At 46.4% G+C, this 15,016-nt stretch overlaps 1 protein-coding gene across 9 annotated transcripts in view; it reads left to right on the top strand.

Annotated features, from left to right (window-relative positions):
- LOC119198739 (microtubule-associated protein 4) overlaps positions 1-15,016 on the top strand; it is a 61,026-nt gene that overhangs the window by 28,164 nt on the left and 17,846 nt on the right. For 8 of the 9 annotated variants that reach the window (XM_037456209.2, XM_037456208.2, XM_037456213.2 and 5 more), the window contains 4 exons: positions 59-175; positions 902-1,000; positions 1,973-2,137; positions 4,203-5,630. In XM_037456209.2, coding sequence (XP_037312106.2) covers positions 59-175; positions 902-1,000; positions 1,973-2,137; positions 4,203-5,630 — 1,809 coding nt within the window. The remainder of the gene's footprint in view (positions 1-58; positions 176-901; positions 1,001-1,972; positions 2,138-4,202; positions 5,631-15,016) is intronic. The other variant, XM_062559179.1, reaches the window with a different exon arrangement.

A 15,016-nucleotide genomic window follows, 5' to 3' on the forward strand; every position in this document is an offset into this window, starting at 1 on the left:
CGACCGCGTCATCGGACAGCAGGGCGGCGCGTTCTGACAATCTGTGTTGTCCCTGCAGGTTGCAAGCTGACCGCGGGGGCACTGACGCCGCACCCAGAGCCACAGGGGGAGGTGCGGCCGCCATCGCTGGACCAGCAGGAGGCCTCGGGTACCTCGGCTACAGACTTCCTATCAGGTACCAAAGTCCACCGTGCCCCCTACAAGAGGAATGTTCCATAACGCTGATTCTCCCAGGGTTTGGGGTTATCGAAGGATGGTGAAGTCACATGACTGGACTGATTCTACAGTCCAATCATGTGTTTTCACTTGGACTTCAGACTTGATCACCTTGAAGCATGGATATGTTCAGCGGCAGAAAATACCTGTTGAACCTGTTTTGCAAACGGGTCTCATGATGAAAATAATGAATAATCTTTTAATTGAATCTAAATACTTTTTTTTTTTTCAAGAGGTGTATGTATATCAGGGGTGTTAAACTCATTTCAGGTTCGGACCAGACACTGCCCGCTTTGATCGATATAACTGATTGGTATGAAAAAATAAGAAGTGACTACGCACATGGGGGCCTTTCTGTAAACAGCAAAGTCATCCAGAGGGCCGCACTGGACAGCCAGCCGGACTCGCTGGATGGGATGTTATGAAGTGTTTTTTAATTGCTAAAAAAAAAGATGAATAGGAAAGTTGATCATGTGTGGGTTTGGTAAAATGTCTGAAATCAACATCCTCTCTCTTCTTGTGCCCTCCCTCCTTGTTTCCTACTTCCACCTCGCCCGCTCTAAATAATGTATGCCCTCGTGCACCTCCCACTCCATTTTACTCCTGGTCTCCTTTCTCTTCCTCCTTCCCCCTACTTTTCCTTTCTCCTCCTCTCCTCCTCTCCTCCCCTCCTCCCCCATGCCAGCCTCCATGGCAAGTTATTCAGATCGTGTTGATCCTCAGACCAGTCCTGGCCATATGAAGGATACTGATCGAATGGGAGCTTTTCCAGGTGTACAGCCAGGTAAATTATGATAAGATACTCTCATTCACATGGGCCTTTTCTGACAAGCAGGTGCTTTATAAGCCTAAGCTCAAAATGTTCACATGACCTAAATGGAACACGTAGCAAGAACAAAATATATATTTATATTTTCCAGCATCTAGCAGTTACACATTTGGGAACTGTGTTGTTTTTCCATATTTTTAATCTTAATCATTCTTGATATGTAAAGGAAATAGGTCAATGATTTTTGAAACTCCGTGTCCCGTTCAATCACAGAGGAGTGTTAAAATAAACATGATGGTATCACACAACCCAAATTTCGTCACTCCTGGGATCGCCTCTCCTATCAAAAGTGTCACTCTGTGGTGCAGCCACTGGCCGGGTTCTGAGGAAAGGCTCGGGGTGACGCGCAGCTTGTTAGCGGGGCGCAGAGCTGTAGCTGCTGGTCCACACACACAGACACAGTATGAGCTGTGAGGCTGAGCTATGCCTTTCCCCGTGCCAACCTCTGCATACCCAGCTCTCACCTAATGAGACCCGTCGTCTCTGAATTACTGCTCCCGGCATGAACACACACACACACACACACACACACACACACACACACACACACAGATACTCGGATTATAATACACAGAATGTTGACACTTCTATGAATTCTTATAAAATAACCCATTGCCACCTATCGAGCTCCTCACCACACCCTCATCCACGTTTCTTGTTGTGCACACGCATTCCTAGTCCCACGCAATCCCGTTCACATACACTCTACACGCTGAGTACTCATCAGGAGCTGTGTAACATGGGCGTGTGCAGCGTGCAGGTGCTTTGAGAGAACCGGTGGAGGGAGGATAGTTGAATGGGTCAAATACGAGACTTAATGCAGAAGAAAAAAAGTGTCCACCTGTGCGTTACTTCGGGTGCATCGATAGTGCTTCGATAATCCCAACACGGCCTCTACACATCTTTTCCTCACATTTTGGTTTTCAGATTTCTCCCAGACCGGTGGGAGGACCATGGATGTGGGGGCTGCACCCCTGTCTGCAGAGAGGATTCAGCATGTCACACCTGCAGCGGGTTCTGAAGCCCAGAAAGAGCACAGCCCCATGCTGCCTGAACCCCAGACTCCTGGCAGCCCTGTGGATCCGTCACCAGGTAAACAATCGATGGACCAAATCACCAGTAGTGTTGTATTCCATCCACGTCCTCTGTGCTGCATCATCTCGTCCGCTCCACAGAGGGCTGCAGTACACCCAGTACGCCCAGTATAGTCTCTCTTTGGTATGCGTGTCAAACACCAAGCAACACTAGCTGACTCAGATGTAGACTAATCTGGGTGGCACCCTGATGCAGAGCAATGAACCAGATTTAGCTAATTTATTAAATCAATCAATATTATGAATCCCTTACTGACCCTAAAATGAGCTGCAGCAAATCCAAGGAAATCCCCTTGATGTTTTGGCTGGTCATCCGAAGGGTGGCAACACAAGGACCGACACGTCGTCTCACAACAACAAAGACATCCTCCAGTTTGTTAGTTCAGGTACTTTATACGCAGTCCTGGCAAATACTGGCATGGTGGGTGATGGAACACTGCTCTGCAGACGTTTTCAAGGGGTTTCTATTTGGACGAGCATTTCTCATATTGATGATATTTTTCTCATGTTATATAATAATGTTTTTATTTCTTGAATTGACTGCCAACTCTCTCCAAACACCCGGAAGTAAAAGCCTTAGCTTCATTCCAGTGTGTGATGGGGTTTGATCAAAGCTTCATCTAGACTATCTTTGAAACTATAGTGTAAGCATATTAAGAATACAACCACCATAAGGGCTTCTATCGTTCTGTGAATGCGTAACTCCAGCCAATCCAAAGACGGGGTTTGTAACCAATTAGGTGTAGTGATACCATGGTGACTGGCTCCGCCCCCTTACTGTCAAAAAGAACAACAGCAAGCGCGCAGAAAGGGAAAATAGACAGACTTTAGTTCGCAGATGTTTGATTTACGAACGCACATGAACCTGATTTGCGCTCTCGAATTTTGACAGTGATTTGTTGCCATACGTTGGTCAGCACAGTCCTGTACAACATGTACATATGAGAGAAACCACTGTGCAAATGATCCGGGGATGATACTGTGTCAATTATAGTAAATAAACATTCAGTGGGAATGCTTGTTGACCCCATGTTGTTGACTCAATATTGATGTCATTCTTCTCTCTCCCAATTACTGCACATACAGTACAGAGAGAAGAGTTCTGTCAGGGGTTTATTAATATGAAACATCCTCCAGAGAGTAACTGTACTATATGGGTCCTGACGACTGTTCCACTTTAGCTGCTCCTCTGTGTGTGTGTGTGTGTGTGTGCGTGTGTGCGTATATATATATATATAATCTGTAAACTAGAACCAAACTGGGCCAAAGTTCTCCCTCTGCTTAAGTTCTACCCAAGGTCCATTTCACAAAGCCTCCATACCAAGCACCGTTGACTGTGATTGACCTCCTTTTCTCTGGGACCATTAAGCAGTGTTTTTGTTTGTGCGTCTATGTGTAGATTGTGATGTTGTACGTGAACATAAACACCCACTTGCACACTCTGGACTCTCTGAGCTCTTTAGCTGCCCAACAGTTTAAGCGTAATCATGCACACTGGGGAACCCGGAGGCCTGTGAGTCAGCCACCCAAAAGTACCACTCATCGTTTAAAGTAATACCGCTGTATGTATGTACGTGTGTGTAAGTGTAGTGTCATGGACCCAACGGTCTTCACTCAGCATCGACACAGAAGGGATTTTTAGTCCTTTGAATTCAGCCTGGGATGAAAATATATTGAGTGGAGTCTTTTGAATCAATAAAACCAACACGATGAAAGCGTGACGGACTCATATCCACAAACAGTGTCTTGATTGAGGCTCATATAGCTCTTCTGGACTCTGGGTCTGATCCATTCTGTCTTCTTCTCAACCGTCCCACCATCTCAGCAATTAACAAATAGCTGCTATCAGTTCAAACTTTCTAAAAACAAAAAGATCTTTTGCAACAGCGACACAGGTATATTTTCAGTGTAATGATCTCCTTTGTTGTATTGTTTTAGCCTCTTTGGGTCTCTCAGTTATGCTCGTAATGTATGCTTCTGTGTGAATTGGACTAATGGAACCAGTCCATGTACACGCACCCATCTCCCCAACTTTAAACTCTCCCCTCTTCACCCACAACAAGGTGCCTTAGGCTCCTGCTGGCCACACCCGGCTGACTGTCTACAGACAGACCTCCCTTTCAGCCCCAGCGTTTCCACGGTGATCAGTCGCCACGCCCGCCATCTTGCTGTCGGCCCCGACGTCCCCCCGGGCAGTTTGCCGAGCCGGGAGAGCGCCGCCCACGCTGGGGCCGACGAAAAGGAGGGAGACAGTTCAGACCGAAAACAGAAGAGGAAGAAGAAAAGGCGACAGAAGGATGAGGGCTCTTTCGAGCACTTGGAGGGCAGGGGTCACCCTGAGGTGCAAACACAGGGAGAAAACACGCCCCCCACAGAGGAGTTCTACAACAGGATTGGCCCAAGGCGGGAAAAAGGCGACGGCGGCTGGGAGGAGCAACTTGAGAAGAGTGGAGGCCGCGTAAAGAAGAGTAAAAGCAGGAAGAAGCTTCCGGAGGAGTGGGGAGTGTCAGCAGAACCATTCGTCCCTTCGGCAGCAGCCACCTCTCTAGTCACAGAGGAGCCAATGGCGGAAATGACGAGTGCTGCTCAGGCTGACACAGAGGCTTCGTTTGAGGACATGGACACCAGCACGAGGTCGTGGAAAGAGGAGGCCTACCCCGAAGAAGGCCTGGTCCCTTCCCCCCCGTCTCGGGACCTATTCTCCCCCACCGTTGCTTCCATTAACCCACTGGTGCTGAACAGCGAGCTGAAAGCCACTGCAGCTCCGTTCACCATGCCCCCTTCCACAGCCAGTGCAACACCCGGCTCCCTCCCCATGGCGGATCCATTCGACCTCCTGATGGATACTGAAAATGCAAGCTTAGGCAACAGCAGCCAGGTGTTTTCTCCGGGTTGGGACCTGGTTGACGGCAGTCTGTGTAACGCAGGTTCCTTCCAAGAGTCCTGTGTGCGGGGCACGCCCGAGGGAGACGCCTCTGCCTTCACCCCCGCCTCCCCCCAGCCATGCCCAGATCTATCCCCGCAAGTCAAGGTGTCCGCCTCGGCCCCGCCCCTCTCGCCCTCAGATGCTTCATTGCTCCTGAACGACCCCAACATGAGCAGCAATACCGAGCTATTTGACTTCAGTTATGTGGTCCCTTCAGGTCAACCTTTGACCTTGGGGTTGTCTCTTGAAACGCCTAGCCCCGCCCCTCTCCGCTCCCCCAAAACCACAGCGCAGGAATTCCAACCTAAAGAGCACAAAGACGCCAATTCGAACCAGAAACAACCCAAGAAGTCTCGTTCTTCATCTTCCTCCTCCTCCTCTCTAAAGAGTCCCACCTCCCCAAGTGCAAAGGATTTCCTTCCGCAAGCATCCCCCAGCCCTCAGCCCGTCCTCCCCTCCAGCCCAGGATCCGGGCTCAACCCCACAGCGAAGCCCTTCTTTCCCAGCTTTGCTGATCCCTTGGAAGAACCAGCCGTGGTCCTTCCAGTTGCCCCCATCATTGAAGGTTGGTCGCAGTCAGCTCCGGACAGAATAGAAGTTGATCACAAACTAACTAAAGAATACACACAAATGGTTTATCTTCATGCATGGCGCTTTCATCCGGCTTGGGTCTTCCAGGTAATTGCAACCTAATAGGAAATACCATTTTAGGGTCTTGTGCTCCTTAGTGGTTAGATTGTTGAACCCTTGCATGGACACATTTGTCGATAAACGATTTGGACTCTTTCTGTGACTAACGCATGAGATCACGTGTGGACCAATTGTGGCTGTGGATTGGCTTGACTCTAATCCTGTGAGTATCTCAATTCCGAATCAGTCGCTGCCGGGATGTTCTCATAATTACGAGTGCTGCTACTAACCAATCACGTGGGAATCTTTCTCCAATCACGTGGGAATCCTTGTCACTAGACACCCCTACCAAATCCAAACCAACCGTCTCTCTGTCTCTCCTGTGCAGGCGCTGTGTTAACACTGTGATCACGGTCTGTTTCCTTTGCACCCAGGGATGAGTTGTCTCTCTATGTTCTCACCAGTGTGTCCAATTAACAATGTTTCCTCACTCGCCTTTTGTTTAACAACTCAATGAGGATGTTGAAGGAAGAGGTGTTGGTGGTGTCACGCAGCCACAGCTCACACCCGGGTGTGTCTCCTAAGACACAATTGTTCAAATCTATCAAATGCTAATTGTTTTTTTTTAATTGTTTTTACCTCCATGTTCTGTGACGACTGCTGCCATGGATGCTTCTCCATCTTAGGTGAGTCTTGAATTCTTTGTGTGTGTTCCTTTATTTTATTTTTTTATTTCCGTATTTGAAAGCACAGGAGACAACTGAAGAGTGTCTTCTAGGTGGGGTTTTTTCAGATAATGTTTTCATCTTCAGCAACCCATAAAACGTTATTTTGGCCCAATGGCATCAGTTGATGGAAGTTGTACTTCCACCGTTTGGTCACAATGTAAAAAGACCTTGAAAGCCCACCCCCCTGCCAGGTAGTGACCGGAAGGAGCGACACCTTTGAATGCCACAAAAGAAGGTTGTGACACAACCCTCCCCATTTTGCCTCTTAAGTGATGTTTTGGGTCATATGATGAGGATAATGTGTAAGGCACTTTCGTTATGATGAAGACCCAGCGAATTAAACGGGAGGAAATCTCCCATCTGGCATGGAATGCCTTCAGGACCCACAGCAGGGGCCTCCAGCCTTTTTGGCCTCACCCACCGTTTTCATGTATTGCAGCTTTGTGGATGTAAAGTAAAAATAATTTATCAGATGTGGCATACTGTACTTTAATCACACCTGTTTTTTGTTTGAATTTGGGGGTTTGTGTGTGTGTGTGTGTGTATACACAAGCGTGTGAGTACTTATGAAAGAGCAAGAGAGGGAGTGCAGCTGGCTCTGTGTAATGAGACCTTTTGTCAGTGTCCAGGGGTGGCTCTCTGTCATCAAAAGGTATTTAAGCCTTGTACAAAAGATAAGGAGTCATGTGGAGCACAATACAGAGCGAAGCCTTGGAGGGTCCCAGACATGGGGGTACAGTATAACAGCGAAGAGGGGGGTGGACATAAGAAATTGGAGTTGGAAACAAAGGCTTTCAGATACTTCTGATAAAACAAGTCTACGTGCCACTGGGGGGGAGAAAGGCAAAGGGTGAAGAGAGGAAGATGACTCGCGCTGGATAAAGGGATTCGAAGAGTTGAAAAGAACAGATGAGGATTATTTATATATTATTTAACCTTTTTTGTAAATACAGGAGTCAAAGCGAGAGGGAGAAGGCCGGATAGAGAAGGTGAACAATGCAAACGTGAGGGAGGGGAGGTCAAAGCACTGTGGGAAAAGATAGAACAAGGTCCAGAAAAGCACTGAGCCTCTATAGAGAACCTAAGGGTTCCCTTCCCTTTGTCCACATTTGTCTATGTGTCTCCCTCTTAAGTCCTCTATGGAGGCTGGACACCTCGTAGCTCCTGAGTAGCCAGATGTGTTACTACAGAAAGAGCCAGCAGGCTACTGACTGATTCAACACATTCTATTTCTATTTCATTTTTTAAGTGAAACTTTACATCTAGAACATTATTTTTTCCCAGTTTTTGTCTATTTTAATATTTGATTGGTTAGTCAATCAACAACATCCCAGAGAACAAAGCATACCCCTTTTGACTGCACACAACAATAACCTGCACGTTTTGAAGCCCCCATTATGGGCTTTGTAGGTCTGTCCATTCTTCTGGTTCTCACCCCGTGAAACTTAATGTTTCTCGGACCACTCAAAACAAGCCTTGGTCCATAACTCTAATGCTCATTATGACATTATGACTAATTCACACAAATATCTACTCTCATAAAATTTTGAAGTGATGACATTTTGGTAAAACGTAGATGCAAACTGTACATGTACACATGTGAGTCATCAAACTATTCGAGGACAAACCTCAAAATCCTCAAAAGGCAGGCGTGCGTAAATATAATGTACTAGCAGGGTATTTTTACCACATAGTGCTTTTCCCTGTTGTTTGGGCTCATTTCATTGGGGAGCAGGCTGTTAGATGGTAGCCCACAAGGGACATTTGTACAGTTTGGTCCCATCTCTCAACTGAGGTGAGCTAATGTCTTTAGACTGCTTTGGGGGGGGCGGCAGGTGTTGGGTTTTCGCCTCGTTGGTGCCATTGGAATGGACAACAGCCAACTGTGGGACAAGACTGTGAGTCACTCCGTTTTGAGAAGGTGCACCACGCTTCAGCAACAGATCGACCCCATGGAGAAATCACTGCAGGCCGACCGTGTGGGCTCACTCGAACATTTTCTACGTTTTGAAATTAACCTTTTAAAAGGCCCCTGTATTTCTCAAGATTCAGTTGAAATGTGTTTCCTGAAAGGAGAAACTGACGTGAACGTGGAGCACATTCTATGTGTAGGCTATTTTTGTATTTTTGGTACCAACTTTTTCACTATTGTATGCTTGCAAAGAATATTAATGACAATAGATCAACAAAGCTTGTTTGCATTGACAAAATCCCATCATGTGGTTTTCATATGCCCCACACTGATCTCAACGGGCCAATGTAGGATATCTAAGATCACACGAAAAGAAACAAACCTCCATCCACCTATGCCTCAAATACCAAACTCAACACCATACATCTATGTCGACTACGCACATATAGTGCATCTCCTTTGTGCTCTTCTCAAAGTTTCCGTCCTCAAAAAGAAGCTGACCTAGTTCAAAGCTTTGCACAGGCAGTAAGTAACGGCAGGAAACAACAAAGGGCCTTATGCATGATGTCTTTGTCTCTGGGAACAACCGACACTTCTGCTGTAGCAAGCAGATATTCTGACCAACATTTCCTCTTTCAAGCGGCGTTCATTGTTTCACAGGTAGCCTGTTTACACTCAGTTAGCAGTTTGTTTTCTAGTCAATAAAATGTTAAATCGTTGACTAGGCTCCGCCTCTTTGCTCTCCAACCGACTGTTTACCTGCATCCAACCAAAGCCAGCTCAAATGTGATTGGTCAGTAGTACTCAACGCTTCTGATACCAAAATATATTGTTTCTAAACATAATAGGGGCAGACTCAAGGGGCATAGGGGAAGACTTTTGCTGTTTTTAAAATCTGCAAGATTCTCAGACAGATAATCGGAGGAGGCAGCACTGGGCACCGCTCGTCCTTCATGCCTCAGCAGCTACAAGACAGGTCCATGTAGCACCTTTCCCTGATACACACGCACACACAAAGGCAAATCATTTTCAAAGTCTGACAATAAAGCTACAGCCTCCTGGTTTGTCACTTGAGTGATCTCCCCCTTTAGCCTGGAAAAGTCCAACACAAAGTTGCATACCTGGTTTTTAGACAAAGGCTGTGGACCAGACAGAAAATGGTCAGAATGTTATTTTGGAAGTTTCCAGCGGCAGACGCTTGTAGTGCCTTCGGGGAGGGAGAAGAGTGGGGAAAAGATTTGCCAGGAGTTGCTATAGAGACTAAGGATCTTTATGTTGCCCTAGGAACAGCAATAGATGCTGGAGTTAATGAGTCGTCTCATTGACAGCACACTTGCTGATGGTACCGGTTCTGTCACTCACACAGCGATGAGATGGACATAAATCTATTCCAACTCTATTGCGCCCTTATTAGAGATTTTAATATCATTATTGTTATTATTACTACATTCTTCACCGTAATTAATATCACCAGTCCGTGTGCAGCACTGTGTCACCTGGCTGGTTCTCGCTGCTTACTGTAATAAAGATGTGAAGTAATCGAAGTGTTGAGGGGCTATGAAGTGTTGAGGGGCTATGAAGTGTTGAGGGGCTATGGGATGTTGAGGGGCTATGAAGTGTTGGGGGGCTATGAAGTGTTGAGGGGCTATGGGATGTTGAGGGGCTATGAAGTGTTGAGGGGCTATGAAGGGTTGAGGAGCTATGAAGTGTTGAGGGGCTATGAGGTGTTGAGGAGCTATGAAGTGTTGAGGGGCTATGAAGTGTTGAGGGGCTATAGGGTGCTATTGGCATCTGGATAATTTCAAATAGCATCAGCAGTAGGAATATATCAGTACTTAAGTACTCAGTGGCCGTGGTGCCGATAACGCTACGTTTGCAAATGAACATACACATGGTCCTGAGGGATCAAATCATAACACAAACAAGCAGAACGCTTATGAGGCAACATAGTTAGTCCTGTGACAAAATGTAGCAGCAGCCATGCTACTATCCAGCCTTTTGGGGAGGAAATGCACTGCACAAATCTCAGCGGGATGCCGACAGTTGTAGCAAAGCCTCCAGCATCATAATTATGCAAAACAAGTAAACAAGCCTGGCGCTGAAGCATTTCTGTACCCGTCTGTGAAACATGGCGTTATCCTAAACCAGCAGGCAGCCGAAGACCAAGATAAGAGAGGACAGAATACTGGCTTTACGTTATGCCAATGGAGTATCAGGGGCTATGAAGTGCTGAGGGGCTATGAAGTGCTGCGGGGCTATGGGGTGTTTTAGGGGCTATGAAGTGTTGAGGGGCAATGGGGTGTTCAGGGCCTATGAAGTGTTGAGGGGCTGTAAAGGGTTGAGGGGCTATGAAGTGTTGAGGGGCTATGAAGGGTTGAGGGGCTATGAAGGGTTGAGGGGCTATGAAGGGTTGAGGGGATATGAAGGGTTGAGGGGCTATGAAGTGTTGAGGTGCTATGAAGGGTTGAGGGGCTATGGCCTTTAACATTCCGCTGTTTTACGAGTGTCTGCTTTGCTTGTAGTTTTACTTTACAAGGCTAGGCAGGTTTATTTGTGTTGTGCATTTCAATAGCCGAGCAATACAAAATGCCTTGGATAAAATCCTCAAAACATAGGGCAAAAGATTTATTTTATTTTGATTGAACCATTGAAAACAGCCATTCAAACCAAACAAGCTAGAAATAGAAGTAAACGAGACCTGTCGCAGTCTCCAACCTGTCATTGGTGGATGAGTGCCTGTGACACGAGTTGGCTAATCCTGGAAATGGAATTAAAACGCCACCTGAGGCTTAATTTAGAACTGTCTTTGAGGAGTAACAGCAAACAACAGGGCCTGCAGGTTAGCAATATCCCAGACCCCCCTCTGACACAGCACAGGGTTGATGGACAATGAGGTGAAGATGGGTAAAAACCATCTGTCCTCATGCCTGCTCACCAAAACTTTATCCTTGAATTCTCTCCATAGTATAATAAAGCTCATCGTCTTTACGTTTAACAACCCTTTGAATGTCGTTCACCACTTGAAGTTACCTAAGAACCTGGGGTAAATATACGTGTTGTCATGGTTACCAAGGTGTCCTGTCTGCTGTTGGGTTGCTGGTTGATGCACAATATTTGGTTGGAATGTGGTGACATTTTGACACGGTTACACGTGTGGTCAAGGAGCAGGGCGAGGCTCGCTGTCTGGAAGAAAAGGAAGAGAAGCTGGACCATGCTGTGGATGTCCCATTTTCCATTGACCCCGTCGCGCCCTGTTCTGCAGATTAAGTTCAGCCCACGCAGCATGGTTCCTCGTCTTGTTATTTTTTAGGTCTGGGTGCCGAGCCCAGCGCTCTACGCCGCTGTCCCAATACGTGTCCTCTGGAATAATGAGGGTGATGGGAGGAGGAGGAGGAGGAGAGCCCCGGCTTACATCTGATGATGATGTCGGAAAATGATGTAAACACAGACAAAGTTGTTGTTTTCTTTGTGCGTCTGCGACAGGGAAGGCAATGGGTGGAGTGGAGGTCATTGGGCCTGATTCACTCATTATGAATGATGGACTCGGATCAGGCAGCTGCGTCTTAGAGAATGGTAGAGCCGAGGGGCGGTAGGTCATTCATTATTAAAAAATGAAATGGAGACACCCTCTCCTCTCAAGTAATCACTATTTATGCTGATTTGAAATGCTGACAATAAATAACACACGGCCGCCTCCCGGGTGGAGCGGCTGGTCGGCGCTCATGGGCATCACATATTGTAATCTTCTGGAACAATTAACTTTGCCCTTAAATATGAAATGAAATTCTTCAGACATGTTCTTTTGGCCAAAGGGTCAAGTTTTGTATTGGGAGGTTAACCGTTTAGTGCTGACTGAAGCTACACAAACTTACGCCAATTACAATATATCGTGCCACATGAAGAAGCAAACTGTACACAATGCTGCCTGATGGGAAATGTGGTCCGGCGCACCACACATGCTGGCCATAGTGGTGCTGTGTATCTAGCCAGTATGGACCTAAGTCTACTTATCGTTAAATAGGGCCCATGATGGGAAGCCTACCGAACTGTGTTAAGTAGTTAAAGCAAGCTTTTACCCGAACAATTACAAGAGCAAGTAATGACACACGGATGCATCAGTTTGTATTAACCAGCTAATATTGATATCATATTAGTGTTTTTTTTAAACTGGGTACTTTAAGGACCAAATTCAAATGTTATTCAACTGCACGTTGAAGGTCTGTGGGATTTGTTGGTTGCAGATAAAATGTCTTGCCACTTTGTACTATATAAAATAAAATCTGGCACCCGCTGGCCAATTATTTTTTACCCATCGCTTCAGGGTCCGCTCTTGTGTGTCCATCATCATGTCAATTCAGGCTTAATGCATGTCTACGTTCTTCCGTCATTCACCAGTGGTTATTCCCGAACTGATGACTGTAATTAACACAAAGACTAATGCTGACTTGAACAAACTCTTTGACCTGAGGCGGAGTAGAATGTGTAGCCTATTAATGACCCTCCCCCTCCTTTTCTTTCTCTCACACACACACTGTTTTCAACTCCACAACCCATTCTTTCCATCAGCCCCCAATTCCTCAGATGATACCCCCTCCAACCATTTTCCCCCCAACCCCCCACATGGCTGGAGCCCAGTACGTGGAAGAGGAGCCAGTTGCCATAGCAACAGGAGGCAGTTGCTTTGGCGACTGATGGGGAGAGGGGCTACGGAGGGAACAATGGATGTTGAGTGAGGATGGGGGTGTTAGTAGATGCATTTGAGCTATAAATAGACGCTACTAAAGACTTAGAATCCATGCCTTCAAGACCCCCCTGCTGAGCTCAGCACACCTGTTCCCACCACTCCTCTCTCCTTCTTTGCTCTTTCAGAGGTGAAACACAAAAAGAGGTCAGTATTTAGGGCAAAGCAAAGGATTTTTCACTCTGTTTTAGCTGACTTGCTGTCTGGCAGCTGTACCACAGCCCATGAGTGACCTGGGAAAGTATTCGACCTCGTTACAGTGGGGCTGGATGATGTAATGTATGAATAACATCAGATGCAAAGACAAACAGACAGAATTAGAAGATATCAATAGCTGGTATGTTGACATCTTTTGCTCCAAGGCCTTCGAGACGTGACGGCAACGTGGCAGGAACTGAAGGAAGTGCAATGTTCTATTGTTAAATGTTGGTTTGTAGGCATTTTATCGACCACGTCTGTTCTGTCTCTATGCCTTTATCACTATATATATATATATATATATATATATGTCCGATCAGGCTGCCCTCCATTCCCTATTGACAGATTAGTATTCTGATACGCAGACGTTTTCAGGCAGCAAAAAGGTTGTAGACAAAGGGAGAAAAAAAAGAGGCCGATGTGACACGGCGACAGTACCCCTGCCTCAGGTGTGTCTGCCCACCTACCGGCAAGTCCTCCTAACTACCTGTCCGTCCATCTACCTGTGCAGGTGGGACAGTCTAAGCTGGAGCCCATGTTGTTCCACGCGGCCTTTTTAACGGCATCATCGAGAGACTGATGGGTGGGCCGAAGCGGGGAAGAGGGCACCGCTCGGCTCCTGTTTAGCCTTCCAATTACCAGCCATCACGGCGAAGGATGATTAGTCCGACTCTTTGAATCTCCAACAAGGTCAATCGAGGTTTTGTTTCACGATCTCAACAAATAAAAGAGAAAGGCATTTGCCTAAACTCAACAGGTGCAACCTGGAAAGCTGCTTGATTGTTAGTGACACGCCCCCTGCTGTGCTTCTTCTAACACTTCCCTGAAGTCGGTGTTCGCGGCAGGTCAGCAAAATACCAAACCTGCGTGCAGCGCGCTGAGAAATGCCACATCCCTGGGGGCAAAGTCTGACTGTGCTGCACCATGACAACAACAGCAGCGCAGAAACTGGAAAGCAAAATCAGACCGTGTTCGAAAAGCAAGACACACACGAGGAATGTATGTTGGGCCGGGGAGGTCTAGGGTAGATTATACCAGTTCATCAAGTAAAAATGTAGATTATTCATATATGAGGATGAGATAGATTCCGTATTTAGTTTTTTTTGTGGGTGGAAAAAAAAACACATGGTAAGTACACAGTACCAGTTTCTCATTCAATCCAAGTGTGTCAAATTCATATACTGCCATGAATTCATTGATTGTTGATTAGGAGTTGATTGAAGAACCCAAGCTGGAGGCGTTCTGACCGTGACTACGGCATTTTTGAGTTTAGAAAGGCTTTGCCATGTTACAAAGCCTTTTTTATTATATTTTGATGCTCCCAGCATTAGCCGTTACCTGGGGGCACGACCACACCACATCTAGTTCAGTCACAGTCCAGTTGCTGCCACTTTCCTTTACCTACCTTTCTCTTTTCCAATGTCAGGTTAGCGCTCCTCTGTGACCCCTTTTTCCCAGTGAATATTCGTGTTTTATGAAGCAATTCTTCCTCCTCGTGTGAATTACCATTTGGAAGTTGTGCCTTTTCTAAGTACACCATTAGAATTCCAAATGAACAATGTCCTTTTACCAAAGATGGCCCCCCTTCATCATTCTATTCTGTGCTACTGCCACCCCCCTTTTTTTAATGCGAAAAATCAAGGGTTAGGGTTCAACAACAGAATTAGTAAATAGATATAGTCTCATGTGGTTACACTGATGTAAAGAGTTCAGCATGGAGGAAGTGTTGAAGACCAAACAGA

The sequence above is a fragment of the Pungitius pungitius genome, chromosome 19 (genome assembly GCF_949316345.1).
Source record: "Pungitius pungitius chromosome 19, fPunPun2.1, whole genome shotgun sequence".
Lineage (NCBI taxonomy): Eukaryota > Metazoa > Chordata > Actinopteri > Perciformes > Gasterosteidae > Pungitius > Pungitius pungitius.